This window comes from Ursus arctos, unplaced genomic scaffold (assembly GCF_023065955.2).
Source record: "Ursus arctos isolate Adak ecotype North America unplaced genomic scaffold, UrsArc2.0 scaffold_22, whole genome shotgun sequence".
Classification (NCBI taxonomy): domain Eukaryota; kingdom Metazoa; phylum Chordata; class Mammalia; order Carnivora; family Ursidae; genus Ursus; species Ursus arctos.
In genome coordinates this window covers 19,151,200-19,176,753 of record NW_026622897.1, presented here as the reverse complement: position 1 = coordinate 19,176,753, position 25,554 = coordinate 19,151,200, and the positions used below count along the sequence as shown (strand labels likewise).

Genomic DNA, 25,554 nt, shown 5'->3' with positions numbered 1-25,554 from the left:
TTACACTTGCCATTTTATCTTTTGTTTTTTGTTCATTTTTTCTTTTTTTTTTTTTTTAATTTCTGTTCTTTTTTCCTGCCTTTCTTTTGGTTACTGGAACTTGTTTTAGAATTCCATTTTGATTTGTCTATAGTGTTTTTATGTTTATCTCTTTGGATAGCTTTTAAAATAGATGAATATTTCTAGATATTGAGTTCAGTATACATATCATAGTTTAGCAGTTCAAGTGAAGTACACAAAACTACCTCTGTTTTATGTTCTTTTACCCTCTCTTATTTGTAATTATCTTTAACATTTCTCCTATGTATTATTTGGAACCTTATGAGGTGGTGGTATAATTTTTGCTTCAACTGTCAAACATAATTTAGAAAATTCAAGAGGAGAATGAAACCAATTGCAATAAGGAAAACTTTTATTTTTGCTTTTCATATACTTTCTTCCTTCTTGGTGTTCCATTTTTAAAAAATCATTTGCCTTTAGTTTAGAGAACCTCCTCTAGTCATTCTTTAAGGGAAGGATGCTAACAACAGATTCTGTCACTTGTCTTTATCTGATAATACTGTGATTTCCCTTTCATTTGTAAAGAATATTTTCACTGAATATCAGATTCTGGGTGACGGTTCTTTTCTTTCAGCACTTGAGAAATATTATTCCATTTCCTTCTAACTTCCATGGTTTCTGATGAGAAATCCATGATTTTTCCAAAAAAAGTTTTTTAAAAACATGTAGGTTAGATATCATTTCTCTTTCTAGTTTGGCTCCACTTAGTAAATTTATTGAAGAAAACGATTATTTGTCTACACAGCTTCATAATTAAACTTTTTCAAACCCTCATAATTTAAACATAAGTCAAAATTATAGAGTTCCTTCCTAGAACTACATTGTTACTAAAACTCCAAAAGTTCAGGAAAGTAATAAATCACAAGTTGAACAGTCAATTTAAGCAAATGTAATGAGAGTTGGAGGGTGGTGCTGGCCTTTTTTATAATAGATGCAACCACACTAAGATTTTATAGCAGGGGTGACATTTCTGTGTCTTAAAATTCTCTTATAAAGTGTAGTATAATACAGAAAAAAAGATGCTTTAATAAGAGAAGTATGGAATGAATCTTGATAAGGGGAAGAAAATCAGAATGCTTAAGGAGAGACAATTGCATCCAGCCCCACTGTGCATGGAGTCATCTGGAACACTTTCCACACTCCTAGTCATTTGTTCCAAACTTAATGGTAAAACATATGAACCCTATAATTCCATAGAGTCAAATCAATATTTTTTGGTCTGAGTTTTCAGAAGTTCTGGTGGTGTGACTATCCACTGTATTAGAAACAGTGAGTGATCTTAACTACTGCATCCATACTTCAGGGACTTTCTTGCAATAGGTGTTTTTGTTTGTGTTTTTAACTTACCAAAAACAAACTTACTAACAGGAGGAAAAAAAAGAGAACACCTTTTTTCCAACGCTGTGTTCTGATTGGAGTTTTAGGTAAAGAATCAAGGTCTGCCAAAGAGAACAAGAATTTCTATAAGCATTAAAACTTCAATGATATAGAAACCCTGTGTATATATATATCCCACTATTTTTAATACCAGTTTACTTAGTTTTAGATGACCTATACTATAGTCCAGAATTGTTCACTTTTTTAAAAAAGATTTTATTTATTTATTTGACAGAGATAGAGACAGCCAGCGAGAGAGGGAACACAAGCAGAGCGAGTAGGAGAGGAAAAAGCAGGCTCATAGCAGAGGAGCCTGACGTGGGGCTCAATCCCATAACGCTGGGATCACGCCCTGAGCCAAAGGCGGACGCTTAACCGCTGTGCCACCCAGGCACCCCAACAGAATTGTTCACTTTTAACAGGACCCACTACTTAGTTCACTGATTATTCTATCTTCTTAGTTGCCTGCACCATCAATATTGTCGTCTTGGTTTCAACTGAGTATTATTATTTTGTTGTTTTATTTTTACAGCAGTATTAAATGTTGTCATATAGAAGTACCTCCCCCATTCTATTTGGAAGTTCTTATTAGAGAAGAACAAGCAACAAGAGACTTGTTGACTACCTACCCCAGTTTTCTCCGATAATATTTAAACCTCTTAGTGAAGAATGCCTTTTTATGGCAGGTCTGGCCTGGAGAGATGGTAATGGATTCTCCTTTGACAGTCTTGACTATCAAAACAAGGACTTAAGGGATGATGGACATAAGAGAAGTCAACTATTCTTACATCTGTCCATTCCAAGTTGGGCCATCAACTCTTTATAGGCACACTTAATAACGTAGAATATCAAAGGGAGTTCCCATGAGAACTAGCCCAAATTACTTGCCTGTTATTGGCCAGGACTTATAGGTGATTATAAATGTAACAGAATTATTAAGACACAAGAACTTCCTCATTGACTCAGAATAGTAAGAAAACGTACAATATAAGTGTAAAGCAATAAATTCTAGTCAATGTGAAATTGTTTTTGTGACACCAAAAAGCTCAAACTAACTTTTGTTTTTTTAAAGATTTTATTTACTTATTTGACAGAGACACAGCCAGCGAGAGAGGGAACACAAGCAGGGGGAGTGGGAAAGAAAGAAGCAGGTCCCAGCGGAGGAGCCTGATGTGGGGCTCGATCCCAGGACCCCAGGATCATGCCCTGAGCCGAAGGCAGATGCTTAACGACTGAGCCACCCAGGCGCCCCTCAAACTTTTTAAACCACTTTCCCTTTCCTTAGGATGGGCTAGCTAACATTCAAAAATTGCCTGCATTAAGTTTTAGCTAATATTCTACTACATTTCTAGAACACATAGTATGATGGACAAACACCAGACAATGTCTACCTGATCCTTAACCTAAATGTGAAAATGGGTCCACAGCGACACTCTTCACACTTTTCCACAGAAATGTGTTAAAAACAGTTTTACCACTCAGAGCTATGGCTTCCAGAAAGGTTGTAAATCAGTATGATGAGCTAGTTTCTGTTGAAGTAGCTAGGTCAGGGGACACTGTAGTCAGTCTTGGGTAAACTCTAGAGTTATGTGGTGGGGAACTCTTCCACCCAGGAAGCTGATGAAATCTTCCCTACCTATAGTTTTGAACTTTTTAACCCAAGCCAATGCATCCCTATTGTGTAGCTCAGAGCCAATCTGAATTCCAATGTCAAAATTTCACTGATGGGTCTCCATGCTTCTTTGTAGAGGCTGGTGGTAATGGTGGCTGTGTTGGAAGGGGACCCAGAGAGAAAGTCCTGGCTGTTGACACACTCGGGCTTTGTGGAGCTCGGCCATGGCAGTGGCCAAGTTTTGGAAGAAGTGCTACAGTATCTGCTGCTTGTGTTCTGGCAGTGTGATGGCCCCCACCTCCTCCTGCGTTTTGGCTTCTACTTGGAGAACTAGTGCTTGGACCTCTGCTCCTGGTTGGCCTCACCCTCCTTCTTGTGCTCCTCCATCCCCTGCGACCTCTGGTAGCCTAGACACTACAGCTGCAGCCACGTGCTCCTCACGTGGGGCCTCTCCATAGGAATGTTGTCATTGAGCAGCCTGGTGAGGACACCAGCACCCCGCAGCCCCGTGCTGCTTGGGACAATCCCCAACCTGGGGCTTCCTGACCTCATGGGCCCTGCTGAAGGTCACCTTGGACCTGAGGAACTTCGCCATCCTCGCCTCCCCAATGGAGCCATCTACCACACCCGCCATGGTGCCCCTGACCATCAGGCACACCTGGAAGACTCAAGGTATTGTTTCTTTTTTACTATACTTTTTTTGTCTTTGGTTTTTAGAAATTTGACTACTGTGTGCTTTGGCATGGATTTCTTTGAGTTTAATCCTGTTTGAATCTGTACATTTGTGTCTTTTGCCGAATTTGGGAAATTTTGAGACTTCCCCCAAATTAAACACTCTTTCAGCCCTACTGTGTTTTCCTTATCTTTTCAGGACTCTGGTGATATGAATACTGGATTTTTTGTTAGAGTGCTATAGGCCTCCTAGACTCTTCAGTTTTTTTTTCCAGTCACTTTTTTGTATGTTTTTCAGATTATGTAATTTCTCTTATTCTACCTTCTAGTTCATTGATTCTGGTCCATTCTACTGTTGAGTCCGTTCACTGAGTTACTAATTGGAGCTAAAATTTCCCTTTTGTTCTTCATTCTTTCTCCTATTTCTTTGCTGACATTTTTTATATCTTAGCTGAGACTTTGCATTTTCAAATTTTTTTTCAAGTGTGTTTATAATGTTTATTGAAGTATCTGTATGACTTTCAGGTAATTCTAACATCTCTGACATCTCAGTGTTGGCATCTGTAATTGTCTTTTTTTCATTTAGTGTATAATCATCTTGGTTCTTGGTATGACAAGGATGTTTGATTGGAACCTGGCCATTTTCATATTATATAATGAGACTCTGGATCTTTTTTTAATCTTCCATTTAGTTTGTGTTTTGTTTTGTTTTCCCCTAACACTGCCCCAGCAGGAGAAGGGAGGGATTGAATTAGAAACTTATGTTCCCCTCTCAGCCTTTGTTGACATTCAAAGGAAGAAATACCTCATTACTGCTGGGTGGAAATGGGAATTCTGGCTCCCCACATGTTCTCCACCAGCACTGTGGTGAGTGTGGTCTCACTAATGCTGAGTAATTAAAAGTCTGGACTTTCCACTAGGCCTCCTCTGACACTTCCTATGTGTGTGTGTGTGTGTGTGTGTGTGTGTGTGTGTGGTGTTGTTGTTGATACAATTTAATATTGCCTCATGAGAGTAGACAGGTTCCCAGTCTTTGTCACTATGGATGTGACTGGAGCCAGTTCTTTTTTCTTTTTATTTATTTTTTATTTTTTAGGTTGTCCCTGTCCTGGTGTTTTACCTAGAGAGAGGTGGTTTTTGTCTGGCCTTTTTCAATTTTTTAATTTTAAAAAATATCTGTGCTTATTGAAAATTTTTTTGCCAGCTTCTTCAAATTTGGGATGTAGGAGGCAAAAAGTAATCCAGGGAACTGACCATGAGTCCTCAGTTCCCTTATAAGTCTAGCTTTTCCTCTCTACCTTTAAGAAATTCTTAGGTATGTTTTATATATAATGTCCAGGGTTTTTAGTTGTGATAGTAGGAAGAATAAGAAAAAATATACCATCTCTATCCTCCCAGAAGCAAGAGTCCCATTTGGTTCTTTTTAAATTTTCTGCCTGTTAAAATATTTTATTTTATAATTTGTTTTAAGAATATTTGTAATTGCTTATTGAAACGATTTTGTGTTTACTGCATTAAAATTCTTGTCAAATAATTCTAACATCTGGGTTATATATGGAGAGAAAAATACATATAGAGAAAAATTTTTCAGTAATGGAATTTTTCTGTTCCTGGATCCTAGTTGGATTCCACAATGCATTTAGTTGTTATTTCTCCTTAGTCTTCCTTGATCTCTATTTTTTCAGTCTTGCCTTTTTTTCATGACTATAATGATTTTGAGGAGTGTAAGTAGATATGTTGAATAATGCCCTTATTTGGGTTTGTATGCTGCTTTTTCATCATTAGATTGGGTTGTAGGTTTTGGGAAGAATAATGTAGAGTGAGGTATCTGTTGTAATCTACATGATATTAGTATGACTTATCGCTGGTGATGTTAACTTTGGTCAGTTGGTTAAGGTGTTGTCTGTCAAGGAGAAAAATATACTGTTTTTCCCTTTCCATACTCAGTCCTTTGGAATCAAGTCGTTAAGTCTAGGGGAGAGGAATTAAGCTCTACCTCCTTGAGAGGAATTATCTCGATATATATTCTTGAAATTCTTCTCAAGGAACATTTGTTCTATCTCTCCTGTAACAATATAGATTTATGGATATTGAACTTATTTTTGGGGAGTTATAATCCAATAATATCCTTACAACTGATATTTGAGCAATATGGGGTTAGGGGCACCGACCCCCACACAGTCAAAAGTCCATGTATAACTTCTAACTCCTCCAAAACTTTACTAATATTCTGCTGTTGCCTGGAAGCCTTATCGATAAAATAAACAGTTGATTGACACATATTTTGTATATTATATGTATTATGTATTGCATTCTTATAATGAAATTAGCTAGAGAAAATCTCCAAAAATATTTCCAATCTATATTAAAACCTGTGTGATTCAAGGGTCAACCCTGTTTATTTCATTGCTCGAATAGGTCCAACTTTCTCCTTCAGAGCTCCCAGGTTGGATCCTGTGACCTTTTGACCATGACTCCATTTCTTTTTTAAAAATTAATTGTTTATACTCTGATACCTAAATGCTACAGAATCATTTTGTCATTTCCCTGGTTCAGCCCCAAAATGAATCACTTCTCCAAGGAGCCCTAGTTCTTATTATCAGAGAATATTATTAAGAAACTAAGATCTGGGTTCTGGATGTGTTCACTGTGGTATCACTGTATCTAGGTCCTCTTAGAGAAGAGAGGTAGGAAATGTTTGTATGTATTCAAACACTTGTCTATCTACTTATCTATCATCTATCTATATTTTTGTATCTATGTATCTTAATATGTGTATTCAATATAAACATGTTCTCTCTGACTCTAATCTAGCACCAGATAGTTCATTTTAGAGTTCCTCTTTTGTATATTTGTAACTTCTTTCTGTGACAGAAACAGTTATTTGGCTATACATTGCAAGGGAAAATACAAAAAAACCCTGTATATAAGCGCTATACTCTAGTTGGTAAATTTGTTTCCCACAGGTGTATGGTTTTGCAACTCTGAAACTCTAATACACATATACTGGGTTGAATGAATAAGAAATTGTAACCAATAGAAATTTCATTATATTCAAAGGCCTTTTCCTATTTGATTGCGACTACTAATGTGTACTTTCAGGAAGAGTAATGTTCAGACATACCCTGTGTTCCCCTTGTCTTTGATTATAAGACCTACTTAAATTCTGAGTGTTCCAGCCAGTCTTGTTAGAGGAAGAAGAATGGGAGCCTTGACTTGGGTTGACTTAAAGAGAATTCATAGTTGAATCAGTCTCAACTATGATCTTCTGTCTCCTGTCCCCGAAACATTTTCCATAAATAAAACAGATTTAGTTTTGTATCAATACACAAATTTTAAGTTACTACAGAAGGTTGAATAAACCTGAATTGTAAAAAACTGAATACTACTCAGCAATAAAAGGAATGGACCATTGAGATATATAACAAGTGGGATGAACTTAAGGGCATCATACTTAGTGAAAAAGCTAAACTCAGGTGTCCGTTGACAGATGAGTGGATAAAGAAAATTGACACACACACACACACACACACACGCACACACACAGAGGAATATTACTCAGCCATCAGAAAGAACGAAATCTTCCATTTGCAACAATGTGGATGGAACTAGAGGGTATTATGCTAAGCAAAATAAGTCAGTCAGAGAAAGAGAAATACTGTGTGATTTCACTCATATGTGGAATTTAACAAAACAGATGAACATAGGGGAAGGGAAGGAAAAATAAAATAAGATGAAAATAGAGAGGGAGGCAAACCATAAGAGACATTGAACTCTAGGAAACAAACTGAGAGTTGCTGGAGGTGAGGGGAATGGAGGGATGGGGTAACTGGGTGATGGGCATTACGGAGGGCACATGATGTAATGAGTACTGGGTGTTGTATGCAACTGATGAATCACTAAATTCTACCCCTGAAACTAATAATACACTATATGTTAACTAAATTGAATTTATTTATTTATTTAACTAATTTATTTTTTAAGATTTTATTTATTTATTTGAGAGAGAGAGAGACAGCCAGCAAGAGAGGGAACACAGGCAGGGGGAGTGGGAGAGGAAGAAGCAGGCTCCCAGCGGAGGAGCCTGTTGTGGGGCTTGATCCCAGGATTCTGGGATCATGCCCTGAGCCGAAGGCAGACGCTTAACGACTGAGCCACCCAGGCGCCCCTAACTAAATTGAATTTAAATAAAGAACTAAAAAATACAAATATTCACCAAAGCAAAAAAAAAAAAGCGCAAACAAACAACCTAAATTCAGAGGTTACATATTATATGATTTCATTTCTTGTTCTCTAAAGGAATCATAGAGATGGAGAACAGGTTAGTGGTTGCTGGAAGATAGATGCAGGGGGAGGGGGATGGGTGTGACTATAAAGGGGTAGAATAAGGTGATGGAACAGTTCTGTATCCTAATTGTGTGGTCATTACATGAACCTATACAAAGGATCAAATTGCATCGCTCTACTCATAGTCACACACACACACACACACACACACACACACAACAGAAACACTCAGTGCATGTAAAACTGCTGAAAACTGAATAGTGTCTGTAGTCCTAAAGTCTAGTTAACATTATTGTACCAGAGTCAGTTTCCTGGTTTTGCTATTATACGACTGTTGTTGAAGATGTCACTATGGTAGGAATCTGGGTGGAGTTCAAGGGAATCTATGTGTTATTTTTACAATTACCTGTGAATCTATATTCATTTAAAATTAAAATTTAGACGCATTCTCACAAGCACAAGTAGAAATTAATATATATGCTGGAATTCTAAAGTCATATTTTCTTGAAATGGAAGCCTATTAACACTGATTTTTCTTATAGATTGAATTTTAATATGTTGAAAGCAAAGACACATTGAGTCAGAACAATCCAAAGTAAAGTTTCATGGAATAATGGATTGTTATTCTATCAAATAACTTTTCATTAAACAATTTTCTTTGAAAACAATTAAAAGTATCCTTTTGCTGTATGCCTATAAAATATGCATAAGTAATGATTATTTGAAGGTTCACAAAATGTTAAAAAGAACGTAATACATAAACTTTACTGAAATGTTCACAAATTCTTGCTGAAATGAGTATGTTACCTAGAATGTTAATTAGTGACATTTTCAATGCTGCTATTTATTTGCATCTTTCTAAGGGACAAAAGAGGATCCTTTCTTGTAAAACCTGGGGAATGTATAATCCCTGATGGGAAGTTAACATTTACTGTCACAATTAGGGTGTAAACTCAGACATTCATTTCTTCCCTGTAGAGTATATCATGATAGGAGCTTCTTAGGGGAGACCTATACTTAGATTTCTAATGAGATCCAAAAGAATTATAAACCTTATGGAGAAGGCCTGTTCTCTATGACATGGTGGGTCTGATGTCAGCTGTGTGGTTTCTCTTCAAACTTTCTTAGTAAATTTATAACTAGAAGTTTGATCTACTCCTCAGACCGACTCCTGGAACATTCAGTCTGGGAGATCTATGCTCTTGCCCTTTTGCCTATAAATGAAGAAGACCCTGTGACTGTGTTGGCTCAGTTTTGAGCTCATAAAAGCCAGTTCTTACAGGACAGGAGGTGAAACTCACAAAGACTCGGCACTGAGTTCTCGCAATGGAAGGAGAGTGAGTTATGCAAGTTTCTATTTTTCTCGCACTCTGTTGCTGAAAAATGGTGAAACGTATTTATTTTTAAGAACAAGAAACTCAAAAGTAGGCAGCCCTGACCCTACTGGCTGCATTATTCTCAGCACACCCTTCTTGTGTTGGCTTCATCCTCCGTCTGGTAGTGGGAGAGTTATAGCAGTTACAAGTGACATGTCCAGAAAATAGGAACATCAGAGGAAGAAAAGATTTGGTTTTTTTCCCCTAAAAATATTTTTTTTGGTGAAATATATTATACATATGGAAAAGTTTACATGTCCTAATCAGTATACAGCTTGATACATTTTCACAAACGTTAACTAATTTAATCAGCATCCAAATTATGTTTCTCTTTCATGCCCTCCTACAAAGCAAAGGAAACTCATTTACCTTCCTTTATTCATTATCTGTCCAGCTAGGATGGAACAAAGGAGGAGAATGTGTAGAAACACCCAGTGTATAGTTAAGTATAAATCTTAGGCGACCAAGGGTCTCCTCAATAAGTGTTATCAGTAATTGACTTTGTGGATTCTTTTATTTATTTATTTATTTATTTATTTATTTATTTATTTATTTATTTATTTACTTACTTACTTATCAATCAGAGAGAGAGAGAGAGAGAGAGAGAGAGAAAGAGCACACAAGCAAGGGGAGAAACAGGCAGAATGAGAGATGTGGAACTCGATCCCAGGACCCTGGGATCATGACCTGAGCTGAAGAGAGACGTTTGACTCACTGGGCCACCCAGGTGTCCCGAGTTCCTGGATTTTTGTAGTAAAGTATCTGGAAACCCTGTAGACTCTGAGAGACTGCCTTCTAGGAAGCAAAATATGTGAATGGTAGCTACCCTAGCAGAATTTCCCCCCCCCCTTTTTTTGATAGTCATCACAGGGGAACTGAGGTATCTGGTAGGGGAATGGAAACATGAGTAGGAACTAGGAAGTGAAGGATCAGATGAGTGGGAGGGAGAGATATGGATACCCTCTCACTAGTGAAGCTCACCAGCAGGGAGCCTTCATCCTCAGCTACTCCATCCCTGTATCTTCTAGTAAAGACAGGAGCAGTTGTTTTTCACATGCAGCTCAAGCAACAAAAGACAGAGTGATTTTAATGTTGAGGGGCATGTGTGCCAGTCCACTCTGACCCTGTGAAGCAAAGAAAGACTTATTTGATTTCCACTGATCTGAGTCTTCTTATAAATAAGAGTGTGTAAGGAGAGAGCTGGGGTTTCTATTAATGGGACTTTCTTCTGTTCTCACAGATTTCCAAAGAGGAGAACATTGGTTAGAAATGACTCCTTAGTGACTGAATTTCTTCTTGCTGGATTAACAGACCGCCCAGAGCTCCAGCAACCCCTCTTTATCCTGTTTCTGATGATCTACATTGTCACCATGGTGGGCAATCTTGGCTTGATCCTTCTCATTGGTCTCAATTCACACCTCCACACCCCCATGTACTACTTCCTTTTCAACCTGTCCTTCATTGATCTCTGTTACTCTTCTGTTTTCACTCCCAAGTTGCTGATGAACTTTGTATCAAGGGAGAATATCATCTCCTATGTCGGGTGCATGACTCAGCTGTTTTTCTTTCTCTTTTTTGTCATCTCGGAATGCTACATGTTGACCTCAATGGCCTATGACCGCTATGTGGCCATCTGTAATCCATTGCTGTATAGGGTCACCATGTCCCATCAGGTGTGTTCCTTGCTAACTGTTGCTGCGTATATGATGGGCTTTGCTGGAGCCTCTGCCCACACGGGGTGCATGCTTAGACTAACCTGCAGTGTCAATATCATTAACCATTACCTGTGTGACATTCTTCCTCTTCTCCAGCTCTCTTGCACCAGCACCTATGTCAATGAGGTAGTAGTTCTGATAGTGGTGGGAATTAATATCACAGTACCCAGTTTTACCATCCTGATTTCTTACGTCTTCATCCTCAGTAGCATTCTTCATATCAAATCTGCTCAAGGACGATCAAAAGCCTTCAGTACGTGTAGCTCTCACATCATTGCTCTTTCTCTTTTTTTTGGGTCAGCGGCATTCATGTATCTTAAATATTCTTCTCCTGAATCTATGGACCTGGGAAAAATTTCTTCGGTTTTCTATACTAATGTGGTACCCATGCTCAATCCCCTGATCTATAGTTTGAGGAACAAGGATATCAAAGTTACACTGCAGAAAGCCTTGTTTAAAATCTGGAGGAGAAACATGTTGTAATTAGAAGTTATAATGTAAAGAAATTCAATTTTTAAACATTTTTATTAGTGTTTTTCAAGAAGAGGTTTTGATCATTACCAGTGTTGTTTCTGCAGATTGTGTTATGTGTGGTTTAATAGACTTGTCTTATCATTTTCCTTACAGGTACTTTGTCTCATTTTTTTGCTTCTATATTTCTGTACCTGATACTAATAACATGCTTATAAAAAGAACAAAAATACTGACTCTTTTATTTTTTTTCATGCTGTTTCTGTCTCTGAGCTATTCCTATTCTGGACAAATATGGTAAACTTCATAAGCAACAGAAATTTGAAATTACAGCTTGTTTACCTAAACACAGAAATGTCAAATACTATAGAAACATTCTTATTCTTTTCCATACTGTTGCTGGTATAGGCAGCAGGCTTCAATGAGATGTGTTCATTATAAACTGTGTATATAGCTTAAAGTATGATCAAATCCCTCTGATCTTTTCATTTTGTTCTATATTCTTACCAACTTTTCTTTTTCTTATTCTGTTCTTTCTTGTTCCCTTTGAAAATGGCAAAATCTGTATTGCACACCAACTGCTTTTGAGAACCTCAGCAGTGCAGTTCATTTAATATTGAAGTGAATACATATGACTCCACCTTTTATTGCCAAAGATAGTATTAACGTAGTATGACTAAGGAAATAGTACATATGTATCTCAGGATCCAAATATGGGAGATGACTGGTGTATTATAAGACTTGTCTTCATTACTATCTAAAATGGTATCAGATATTTTGAAAAAGAACATTAAGTTTTTACTGTAGTCTGCTATTTATCACTTAAAAGAAAATAATGCATATTGGGAGAAACATGTTAGACATTATTTTACTTACTTAATGAAGTTTATAATGAAAAAAGGGTATATGGTTAATGATAATAAACTTTATTTCTAGCAACATTTTGTGAGCTTACTTAAATCTGTGTCTGAGTCTGTTTGGGCTGTTACAACAAAATACCACAGAGTTGTTGGCTTATAAACAACAGAAATTTATTTCTCACAGTTCTGGAGAGTCCAAGATCAGGGTGCCAGTCTGAATGGCTGAGGGCACTCTTTTAGGTCACACACCTCTCATTATATCCTCACATGGTGGGAAGCACTAGTGATCTACATGGAGCTTCTTTTATAAGGCACAAGTCACACTCATGAGAATTCCATTGTCATGACCTAAGCACCTCCCAAAGGCCCCACATCCTAATATGTTTGGGGGTTAGGATTTCAACATTTGACCATAGCACTTTGTCTCACCAAGAAGATAATAAGCATTTGAAGTAGATACTCTTTCCTATAGTTTTCCTATTTCTCAATGTTTTTCTCATTTGTATATTTAGAATGTCAGATGTATTGGGAGGACGAGAAATATTTGTTGAATTGCATTATCTTGCTTGAATAACAACAAAAATGTTTATTGCTAAAACAACAATTAACAAAATATAATAAAATAACAATAATAAATAAATCGGAAAGAACTTTGGGGTATAATTTGTCCTGGGGAGTGGACTGTGGCAGTCATAGGGAGGTGCTGCCCATCTCTTCAAGAGAATCAGCTGTGGGGAGCATTGTTGACTGATAGTCTATAACTGATACTCCTTTGGATTCACCATTGGGTTCCGGCAGAGTCCATGCTCACTGAGATGTCCCCAGCCAATGGCTTAGCATGATGGGTCATACAGGAGCTGGCCAATACTGGCATAACATAGGTGTCTTCTGATAGGCATTCTTTGCTCAGGGACTTCCTGTACTAACAGAGACTTTTTAGAACTGCACTGTAGTCTGAGATTTTCCTACTGTGTCCTTCCTTCTCTCTCTTCTTTCTTAGATGTCGAGAGTTTCAACCCAGTCTGAAGGCCTTTATCAATGACTCCTTCCCCCTCCCATTTTATCCTTTACAGGTATTTACCAGAGTTAATGTCTTTCAGGTCTGTTTATTTCTTGGCATCTTCTCCTTGGAGAACTCTAGATGACACAGAAGATTTACACTAACTGATTTTAACACTTAGATTTAGGCTCTGATAATGAAGACAGATTAGTTTTGTTATAAAGATAAATAGATAAGTCACAGTACAACATAGAAGGTTCAGAAAGAGATCCTTACTTATACAGTGAATTGATTTTTGACCAGGCAACAAAGTAAATCCATAGGGATAGGAAAATCTTTTAAACAATTGATGCTGGAAATACTGTTCTTGAGAAAACAATGAAATGATCTCTACCTCACACCATATACAACAATTAATTTTAAATGGATCAGAGTGCACACATAAAGTTTAAACACAAATCTTCTAGAAGAAAACATAGAAAAGTAAGTTGGTGTAGACACAGATTTTTTAGACATATTCTAGAAAGCACTAAGCTCAAAAGAAAAAAAAAGATAAAATAAACTTCATTAACTTAGAACATCTGTTTACCAAAACAAAATTCATAGGCAAGCCACAGACTTGGAGAATATTTGCAATACCTGTATCTGATAAAGGTGTTGTAACCATAATATATAACAAGTTAAAAATTAAAGGATACCTCAATAATAAAAGACCATTTTATAAATGGGCAAATGGTTTGAAAAACATGTCCCAAAGAAAAGCATACAAATGTCCAATAAGCACATGGAAATGTGTTTAACTTTCTGCACCTCCTTAGATGCATAGTCAGTAGTTGGACAATGCTCCCTTGGCAGCTGTACAGTCCTCTCTCGATTCATTGCATGGGCTCTGCCCATTGAGAGGCTTAAGCATTTGTTGGGCCTCCTCAATGGCCTTCTTCCATGTTGGACCCAGCACTGGGTGGAGCCTCTACTTCAAACATCCAAGCACTTTCAAGCCCTCCATTCCTCTAAGCACCAATCCTGTAGAGCTTCTCCTCGGAGATTCCAGAATCTGGTTATGCTTCCTCTTTCCATGCATTCTCCCAGTTGTGAGAGTGGTAGCTATTTTCTGTAGCTTAATAGTCTTTATATTTTTCAACTTTTTTCTCTTTCCCCCTTGCAATATCTGAATAAACCTATTCTTTGTTCTAAATATACTCTATAAGAAGCACATATTATGCCGTTTGTTTTTCTGACTGCTCCTTGTCTGGTACAGGTAGCACATTTTATGTGATTTTGATGGATTGATTTGCTCACTTTAGGAGACATTATCTTGTCTGTCAGCACAGACACAAACCTCAATGGTGGTGATTAGTCAGAAATAGACATTTGACTTATCTTTTCTACCATAACAATTTTTTTTTAACTTTTCTTTTCTCCTTAGAATTACTGAGTTGGTAAGATTAAATGTAGGGATTTTGATGGTTCTCTTTTTGCTACATGAGGAAAACCCATCTGAGATTAAAACTGAGTAGAACTAAGCAGAACAAAAAGTGGGAAGAGAGACACACACATGAATGACTTGGTCCTGTACAGCCATGCAAGAAGCCATGTACATCCTCAGCTTAGAAGTTTCACACACTTTTGTGGTATAGGCTGGCTTATATAGACAGATTCAGCTTGAATTTCTGTCACTTAATTTGAAGGATTCTTAATGTATTCTCTACAAAATATCCCACATATACCACACAATTCTGCATAGTGTAGTAGTAAAAGAAATCAATTCTGGATTCGTAGACACTTACATATGAATCTTGCTCTGGCACTTCCTATTTTGACCATGGAACAGTCAGTTAATCCCTTCTGCCTGTTTTAGAGGGTGGGAGTAAGGGGGAAAGTGAATAGAGAATCTAGCCCTGTGACCGCTAACATTAGCTAACAGTGGTACAAATCTCAGTTTCCTTGGTTATCATTCTAGTTATACTGAGAAATCATAAGGTCAAGGCCTGTACCTTATTTTGCGTATGTTCACTCTGTCTTGCAGTCTAAATGCTCTTGTTCATTAAAGGTAATGAGTCAGGAAAATCTCTAAAATAAAGAGAGTTTATTTATGGAGTTTTAGTCCTCCTGCACCATCTACTTTGGGTAGAACAGAACTCTCAAGACCTATCACATTACATTCCAGGCTCCAGGTTCCTGTGGACTTAGTGTGCTTCTAGGTTTCATCCTAGAAGTACAGTGGAGGACTCTGGTTAAAGATGGAAGACTAATGTAAGCAACTTGTCTGTATTTCTTCTTGAAACTCACTAACATGACAACAAAGGGATTAAAATGGCATTAACTCACCTAATTTATTATTATAACCATATAACAGTAGGAATTAGGAATAGAGAGCAAGGGAAGAGTGTGCACATCTGCACAGTGATGGTACGGGGTGGAAAAGTTACAAATTCTCATCGTAGTAGGAGTCCTGGTAGGAAACTATTAGAGTAATCTGAATTGGAGATGAAGAGAGAATATAGGAGTTGTGTAAGAGGGAAGGACAGATCTTCCAAGGAGTTAAATTCTTTGGGAATTGGAGACTGGATGAAGATGGCCAGCGAGAGAAGCTGCTTAAGTTTAGTTTGTAGATTAGTTGCCTGGATGATGGCAAAAATAATGTGGAAAATGATGACCTGGAGGAAGAGCAGAAGGACTCATCAGAAAGTGCTGACTTCAGTTTTGGGCACTTTGAGCTTGAGGCGCGTAAGTAGACATAAGATAGACATTTCTGAGAGGCTTTTATGGAAGTCCATATGCATGTAGATCTCGATCTACATACGGATATGCATTTCTCAAAATGCGTCATTTTGCCACCCAAGGGACACATGCCAGTGTCTGGAGAACATTTTGATTGTCACAGCTGGTGGTGGGGGATACTCCTGGAATCTAATGGGTAGAGGACAGGGATGCTTTCATCTTAGGATACACAGGACAGCTTCACAATAAAGAATTATCTAGTCCAAAACATCAATAGTGCCAAGGTTGAAAAACCTTGATATAATGAATATGGATTGGGAATAGGGGAGGGATACCAACACTTACCAGGCTCTTTTTATGTGTCAGGCGTGTTTCTGATACTTACATGATTTAACCCCTTTAATATCCACAACAACCCTATGAGATTGCTCCTTTACTAAACTCATTTTATATCTATACATATATATTGAGTAGATATGAAAATATATGTACAAGAGCCAGAGAAGTTATATTTTGTCTTCAGTCTCACAATTAAGGATTTTAAAGTCCAGATTTGACGTGAGGGCTCATTCCCTCCCTCTCTCTCTCTTTAAATTTTTATTTATTTTCTTTTATTATTATTATTTTTTCAAGTTTTTATTTAAATTTTAGCTAGGTAGCATACAATGCAATTGGTGTTGGGAGTAGAATTCAGTGATTCATCACTTGCATGCAACACCCTGAGCTCATCATATCTAGTGCCCTCCTTAATACCCATCACCCATCAAGCCCAGCCCCAACACCCCCACTCTCTTAACCACTTCACTAGAACATCCTTTTATAGAAATGAAATCCACAAGAATGGAAAGTGCTAAAGCTATGATTTAATGTTTTACTAATGCAATTCTGGAGACTTCAGGGAAGTACTAGAAATGACAAGTGACTGTGCTCCAACTTTCCTCTTAGAACTGTGCATAGACTCTAGGGGGTGATGAAGGAAGTGACAAAGAGAGGCACTCATTCCTCTGCATTGGGGATTAGGCATTCCTATTATGAAGTTATAAACTGAGCAAAACATTGAGTCTCAAAGGATCCAGTGTTAGGCCTGTGACACAGGATATGAATATGGGCTCAATAATTTCTACCCTCAGTGGACTAATTTAACTTGGGAGGAAATAATGAGGGAGGGAATAATTTTCTATGCTTCTGATCAATTTTCCCAGAACTACAGGTCATGGAATAGATTCCCATTTGAGTCAACTGATTGTTTTGGAGCTCATATAAGGTTGTTTTCCTCCTTGCTAGTGAAGAGGACTTCTGGGCAAATTATCAAATAGACATCATGGCCTGTTTTCCAGAATACGTCTTTTAGCATGTCAAAGACTGAGGCCTGTGCTGATGTATATTGCCTCCTTTCTTGTCAGAAACTTTTTACCCCCAGGACTGTAGAGTAGAAGTAGCCTTAAGGTCCAGCAGCAGTGAGGCCTCCAGGAAAAGAAAGATGAGGGTTGAATGATACTTGTCTTGATAATTTCCTTTCAGACTCCAAACTGCACAAATCAAGGTTTGTGGGGAACACCACCAATTTATTAATTTATTGCTCTTGTCAGCCATAACCCTGAATGGAGACCAGAGAGAAGGGAGGAAATGATGTGCAGAGACCTTGGGGATCTATCGGTATTTTTTCTGCACGGAGACAAACCACATGAGTGGGAGTAAAGGAGAAAATGAGGAATCATTAGGAATAATCGGAAGAAGTCTTGTTCCTTGGATTCCTTGCATGACAACCCTGAGCTTGTAAACCAGCAGATCCATCTCTCCCTCTGGAGACAAAGAGTGAGGGTCCATTGCTAATGTCACCTTCTACCTCTGTTCCTGCAGATCACACCTGTGAAGTGAATGGCTGTGGAAAATGACTCCTCCGTGAATGAGTTTATCCTTATAGGATTAACAGACAAACCTGAACTCCAACTACCTCTGTTTTTTCTGTTTTTGGTGAACTATGTGGTCACTGTGGTGGGCAATTTGAGCTTAATTACTTTAATTTACCTGAATTCGTACCTTCACACCCCCATGTACTTTTTCCTTTTCAATCTGTCCTTTATTGATCTCTGTTATGCGTTTGTCCTCACCCCCAAAATGCTGATAAGCTTTATTTCAGAGAAGAACATCATCTCCTTTACAGGATGCATGACTCAGCTGTTTTTCTTCTGCTTTTTTGTCAACTCTGAGTGCTATGTGTTGACAGCCATGGCCTATGATCGCTATGTGGCCATCTGTAAACCCCTGCTGTACACAGTTACCATGTCCCCTCAGGTCTGTTCTCTGCTGATGTCTGCTTCATACGTGATGGGTTTTGTTGGTTCTATGGTCTACATAGGGTGCATAGTCCGGCTGAACTTTTGTGGTTCCAACATCATCAACCATTACGTGTGTGACATCTTCCCCCTCCTCCAGCTCTCCTGCAGCAGCACCTATGCCAGTGAGCTTGTGATTTCTGTTATTGTGGGCACAGTTGTTATTGTATCTAGCCTCATTATCTGTATTTCTTATATTTTGATTCTTTCCAACATCCTTCACATCTCATCAGCTCAGGGTTGGTCCAAAGCCTTCAGCACCTGTGGCTCCCACCTAGTAACTGTTGGTCTGTTCTATGGATTTGGGTTGCTCACTCATGTCAAACCATCATCTGATGGGTCTGTGGGCCAAGGGAAATTTTTCTCAGTGTTTTGTACCAATGTGGTGCCCATGCTCAACCCTTTCATTTATAGTCTCAGGAACAAAGATATCAGACTTGCTCTGAAGAAAACCCTGAAGAGAATTTATAACTGAACATAACCATTTATCCCTCTTTTGCTGTGTCTTTTCCTCCACTTTCTGCTCTTCCTTATCTTCTTCTTCCTATTCTTTTTCCTTTTCCTTACCTTTCTAAATTTTTTTTGGCAGGATTTCTACTTTAATTTCTTTTTTCTCTACTTACTTGGTGTTACCATGTGGGCCTATTCTTGGACTTCAGGGTCATCCTCAGTTCCAAGGTGAACCCAAACTGATCTTTATTCCCCATATCAGTTGAGGACACTAGGATAACCTTCCCTATCTAAGCATAGCCCTACCTATTATTTTTTCTCTTGTCTTTCCCATCCAAGGTAAGCCATCAAGTAGCGTGCTGTCTTACCAGTTCATTTATTTTTTTGCTTTCTCTGAAACAATTACACAGAACACTTTTCTGTTTCAAGGGTTTTATTACTTATAACTGCATTAAAACAGAGAAGGTATGATAAAAATTGTAGACAAGTATAGTTGTAAAAATTTGCAGAAAACTTCAGGGTTCTTTTAATAATGGTTCTTGTTCTGGATTTTTAGTCCCATATGGGTAAAGGAAGTGAATACTTTGTTGAACCTAGCTTCTCTCTTTTATTCTTGAGGATGCTTGGGAATGAATGAGTCACACTACTCTGCTCACCTTCTTCAATCCCCACTAATAATGAATGCCTCTGTTTATGTAGTGGTCAACTGATATTTTGTCATAAACAGAATTGAAATTGCCACCATTTGTCTATGTAACCATGAATTGTCATTGTGATAAAAATCACACAATAATATTCTTGGCTACAGAATAGAGTATCATGAGCAATGCAAGATTCTTTGTTTGCCTAACTGTGTGAACAGGGACTCCCTTTTGCAAAGGAAGATCTCTTTCCTGCTTTCAAAAGACAAACAAAAATATATGGCAAAAAACTTGTCCTGTTGGGGTTTATTCTTTCACTATATAATTTGACTCCTCCCTTTGGTCAAATCAAATCTGTGGCCCATACATGTGATACATTCTTTACAAATTATATTCAAAGATAAGTCTCTTTAACCTGTTCTTTAGAGGAAGAAATAATTATGCAACTTGCTCAGGATCACCCAGCCAATGATACAGAGCCCAGTGTTTTAATCCGTGTTCCTCTCACAAAGAAATGGAAGAGAAGAAAGGAGAATTGTGAAGGAATAAAAGAACTTCTGAGAGTTTTTCCAGAATGCGTTTGAAAGTGGGAATTTATGGGAATAATGTCCTCAGCCAAGATGCCTGTCCAGAAGAGATTATCTATGGGCTTTGATGCCCAACTAGAAAAATGCACCTGTCCCTGGAGAAGTTTGATTTTAAAGTGAGGGTAAACAGGGTGAGTTACAAAGAGATGTTTCCTCACAATCTTTTTTTTTTTTTTTTTTATTGTGATCCTTTCCTGGAATAGTTGAGGCTGAGGAGTTTGGGGAATGCCACACTTCTCAGAATATTATGTATACTTTAACAAGCCTGTTAGGTATTATGCTATCAGTTGGAAAGAAGCAATGAAAAAGAGTTCTTTATAATTAATACAATGGTAAACAGGTCTACAAATTTTTCTTATTTTGTGTGTTACACAGAGGATAAGCTGTCTATCATCCATCACGACTTTTAATGATTTTATGGGAAGATGTATCTCAGAGGATATACCCTAGTTAGGGGATGTAGTAGATTATCCCTGTCATTTTTATGTTTACAAAGATATCATGAGTTTTCAACAGTTCTACAGCATTAGTTTGTAAGAATAGTCTTAGGAGATAATTATGCCATTTAAGAACTTTACTTAAATCTGATTAAAATTATTGCCACAAGAACAGATACTCAGGTAATTTTATTTAGTATAATGCCTATCTCACTGTCATAATTTTTTAAAAAATCTTTTATTCCTCAAGTAGAACATGGAAGCCTCATATCTGCTTCCGTCCTTGTTTTGTCTATATCCGCTAAAGTAGCTGGTTAAATAGCTAGCTTAAGACTATTTGGTTTGAAGTTGATTCCAAAGCACAGGTTTTTAGGAGTTTACATGCTTTAATAAAGACATAGAATAGATTTATAACACCCATGTCAGTAAATCCTTAGTGCTTAATGAAAAGTTAAAGTGTGAATGAGTCACAGACATAGTACATAACTTGTGGTCTGAGTACTATATGTAAGCACCAGCACTCCCTGGTGGAGGAGTCAACAAATAGACTGGCTCAGTTCTATGAAGTCAACAGTCTTTTTTTTTTTTTTTTCTTTTTTTTTTTTAAAGATTTTATTTATTTGACAGAGATAGAGACAGCCAGCGAGAGAGGGAACACAAGCAGGGGGAGTGGGAGAGGAAGAAGCAGGCTCATAGCAGAGGAGCCTGATGTGGGGCTCGATCCCATAATGCCGGGATCACGCCCTGAGCCGAAGGCAGGAGCTTAACCGCTGTGCCACCCAGGCGCCCCTGAAGTCAACAGTCTTATTTCATAGATTGAAATTCTTGTTTTGACCTGGCAAATCTAATTGATCTTTTTAATTAAAACCACCTTGTATAATGTTTATTTATTTATTTATTTATTTTCACAATACAATCTTGTTTTAATCACTACATTCTCACCTACTTATAAGAAAATTTTTCATAACACTCAAATTAAGACACAGAATCAAGCAATGTATTGTAGATACTGTCTTACAGTATGCTAGATAAGATTCTTTTAAAAGGCTAGAGTTTTAGAGCAAATATTGTCATTTAAATATATTATTTGGCATAATTATAACAACATTCCAACCAGTCTTAAGGGCTAACTTAAAGGTTAACAAATTAACACAGTCCTTACTTGCTGACTTAAGGCCCTTGATCTATAGCAGAGCTAATTTACTTTCTTTGAGATTTGCAGATCACTGGTCTTGGGGAATGAAAGACCAGAACTTTCCCAGGCCTCAGAGGCCAGCAAGTCTGTTTGAAGCCGCATTGGCTTTCTGATTAGCCCAGCAATCTTTTAGCAAAATGTTTTTCTTTTTTAAGGTCACACAAATGACTTTACCAACCTTCCTTTGTGCATCTGTAGACCTTTCCTTCCTTTGCAGAAAGAACAGAATACTCTTGCACAACCATCCCTGAGTACCAAGGAACCAGACCTTCTTGCACATTATAATATTTAAGCCTAGTGTTTTAAAAATTAATATAAGATGACAATTCAGTGTAAAATAATTTCAGAATATATAAGCTTATTATTATTTTATGACTTGAATATTTGGAAATTTTGTGTATTTTATTTGCTAACTTTTTGAAAGGTATGGAAATTGTCATATATTTAGTTCTTATCCTCCTGTTTTATCATAGTTGCTCCATAAACTATTTATTTATTTATTTATTTTAAAGATTTTATTTATTTATTTGACAGAGAGAGAGAGACAGGCAGCAAGAGAGGGAACACAGGCAGGGGGAGTGGGAGAGGAAGAAGCAGGCTCCCAGTGGAGGAGCCTGATGTGGGACTCGATCCCAGGACTCTGGGATCACGCCCTGAGCTGAAGGCAGATTCTTAATGACTGAACCACCCAGGCACCCCTCCATAAACAATTTAAATTGTAAAATTTTTATTTTACTTATGTTCAACCCATATGCTAATGGCATATCAAATCTTTTTTATATATAAAGACTTAATTACATCAATTATAATCTGCCTTAATTAGATTAACATTAACTTAAAATGATCCTATGGTTTAACTTACAAAAAAAAAACATGAAGTAAGAAATCTTAGAAACTTATTGTTTTGGTGCTCATGAAATGGTGCCTGTTCATCAACCAGATTCCTTCCATCACCTAAAGGAATTGAAATGTTTTCTGGTCCATGATTTGCCCTAGCACTGCGGCTGACTTACTAATGGAAAAGTTCTTAGATTTTTTAAACCAAAAGTTCTCATTCTTTATCCTTCATAAAAACACGTTGGGACAGAACTTTCTAAACACTGTGTAGTAGACAATACAGAAAATGGGCTAGGGTTAAGGTATTTAGGACAATCAGATTTGTCCTTGAAGAGTTGGAGTTTCATTGTGATTGCATTGGCATGTTGTAGCCTAAAAAGTGGTTTCTGGGAGATCAAGAGTAAAAGAAGTCTGATGTGATTGCATTCCTGTGGCTTTGGGAAGCAGCGAAAATGAGACAAAATGGTACTCATTGCTCCATTTAAAAAGAGGTGCTCCACCATCTGGTTGCCAGCTAAAGCAGCTACATGCAGAGGAAGACAGTACACACTGTGGGCAAGAGGCTCATGGGACTGCTGGAGGAGTTTATGTTTTAGGTGCCCAAGCAACACCCATAGGTGTGGCTGTTTGTGGTAGTGGAAGGCCAGGCAGTGAATCATGAATTTGCTCCAAGAAGCTGCCCAACGTGTTTCCCCATTTCAGATACTCCTGATGATTTCCAGCTGATGTATCCTGTTAGTACCATTTTAAGCTAGTGCAATTGCTCTAAGAATGTACAAGCCTTCTGAAAATTAGGACTTCTTTGTTATTTTGAAGCATTTGAAATGAAAACATGAAATTGGCTCTAAATTGCCTTAACATTAAATTTCTCCATGAAAGAAAAAAGCTCTTTCATTATTTGAATGATTTCATTTGTAAACTTTTGAATGGTTTAAAAAATGATTTCAAACTCTGTGTTACCTTTATATTCATTAACTTTTGGTATGGTGACTGTAAAAAAAATTGTGGCTGTAATTATTAAGAATTCTTGATCAATAATTGATCTGTTTAATTCACAAAGCATAATAGAAAAAAATATGTTCCAATATGCCCTGCCCCTGCATTCTCTTGTGAATCCACCCTGTCCAACACACCCTTGGCAGGAGTCTATCCAAATCTGTGCCACAAGCATGGAAGTACGTGAATAGCCCCAACATGGGACAGTACCTCTCCAAATGACTCCTGCCTTGGGGAGGGGAGAAGATAAACACACGTACCAGTTCTGTGGTGGCTCCAAGCAGTGGGCTGGGGGCAGATATCTGATCTGATGGCAGTCGTGCCCACCAATGAAAGCTTCTCAGGAAGCAACACCAGGAAAGTGCCTGCAGTTCCATATAACTGCACCACTGGCAAAGGCTGGATCTGACCCAGCTCAAGCCCAAGGTGGCCCTAGTCTGGTCCATGAACAACAGAAGGACTAAACCCTGCTCACAACCAGCAGGGAGAGCCATTGAAGACAACTGGACTGAAGGCAAACATGCCTAAGCCATAACAGTAGGGTAACACACAGCAGGTAACACACAACAGGTAACATGCAGAGGAGATACTCCTGAAGTGCCAGGTTCTGGTGAACAGGGGACATTGCATTGCAGAGCATTACAGGGCCTCTTCTTTATAAGGTCACTACTTTCCAGAGCAGGAGACATAGCTGAATTTCCTAACACATCAAAACAGACACAGAGAGTTAGACAAAGTAAGTAGACAGAGGAATATATCCCAAATGAAAGAACAGGACAAAATTTTAGCAAAAGAGCTAAACAAAATGGAGATAAGTAATAAGCCTGATAGAGAATTTAAAATAATGATAATGAAAATACTCATTAGACTTGAGAAAAAAATGGAGGGTCTCAGTGAGTCCAACAAAACAATAGAAAAACATAAAAAAGAACCAATCAGAGATGAAGAACTCAACTGAAATTAAAAATAGACTGGAGGAGGCAGAAGAATGGATCGGTGATCTGGAAGACAGAATAATGGAAAGCAGTCAAGCTGAACAGGGAAAGAAAAAAGAATAAGAAGAAATGAGAATAGATTAAGGGAACTTAATGACATCATCAACCATAATAGCATTTACCTTTTAGGGATTTCAGAAGGAGAAAAGAGAGAAAAGGGGCAGAAAATTTATTTGAATAATAGTAGCTGAAAAATTCCTGAATCTGGGGAAGGAAACAAATCTAGATCCAAGTGGCATACCGAACTCCACAAAAAATCAACCCAAGGTGGTCCACACCAAGATACATAGTAATTAAAATGGTAAAAAAGTAATGATAAAGAGAGAATTTTAAAAGCAGGACCCCCCCCCCCAAAAAAAGAGCAGTTACATACAAGGAAAACCCTATAAGGAGATTACCTGATTTTCCAGCAGAAACATTGAAGGCTAGAAGGGCATGTCATGACCTATTAAAATACTGAAAGAAAACAACCTACAGTCAAGAATATTCTATCCAGCAAGACTATCATTCAGAATAGAAAGAGAAATAGAGTTTCTCAGACAACAAAAGTTTAAGGAATTCATGACCACTAAACCAGCCCTCCAAGAAATATTAAAGGGGACTCATGGAGTATAAAGGAAAGACCATAAGCAGGAGTAAGAAAAGTGGGAAGCACAAAAGTAATAAAATAAATACATCTATAAAAATCAGTGAAGGAATTCACAAGATAAAAAGAGGTCAAGCATGACACCATCTACCTAAAACATGGTGGGGGAGAGGAGTAAAAATTTAGTGCTTTTAGAATGGGTTCAAACTTATTAAACATCCATTGACTCAATACAGACTGCTATATGCATGAGATGTTATACAAACCTGATGGTAACCTCAAATCAAAGATCAATAATAGATATGCAAAAAATAAAGAGGAATCCACCTATATTACTAAAAAA

The 25,554-nt window shown here is 37.6% G+C and overlaps 2 protein-coding genes across 2 annotated transcripts; both read left to right on the top strand.

Annotated features, from left to right (window-relative positions):
• Window positions 1–3,509: 3,509 nt before the first annotated feature.
• LOC113260183 (olfactory receptor 8B3-like) lies at window positions 3,510–11,582 on the top strand. The gene is made up of 2 exons (XM_044386580.2): window positions 3,510–3,721; window positions 10,625–11,582. The coding sequence occupies exons 1-2, from the start codon at window positions 3,510–3,512 to the stop codon at window positions 11,580–11,582; spliced, it is 1,170 nt and encodes a 389-aa protein (XP_044242515.2).
• A 6,423-nt stretch (window positions 11,583–18,005) lies between these two features.
• On the top strand, window positions 18,006–18,962 carry LOC113259755 (olfactory receptor 143-like). Its single transcript, XM_026505250.2, has one exon. It carries the CDS (start codon window positions 18,030–18,032, stop codon window positions 18,960–18,962), a length of 933 nt encoding a protein of 310 aa, XP_026361035.1. The 5' UTR covers window positions 18,006–18,029.
• Window positions 18,963–25,554: the final 6,592 nt, after the last annotated feature.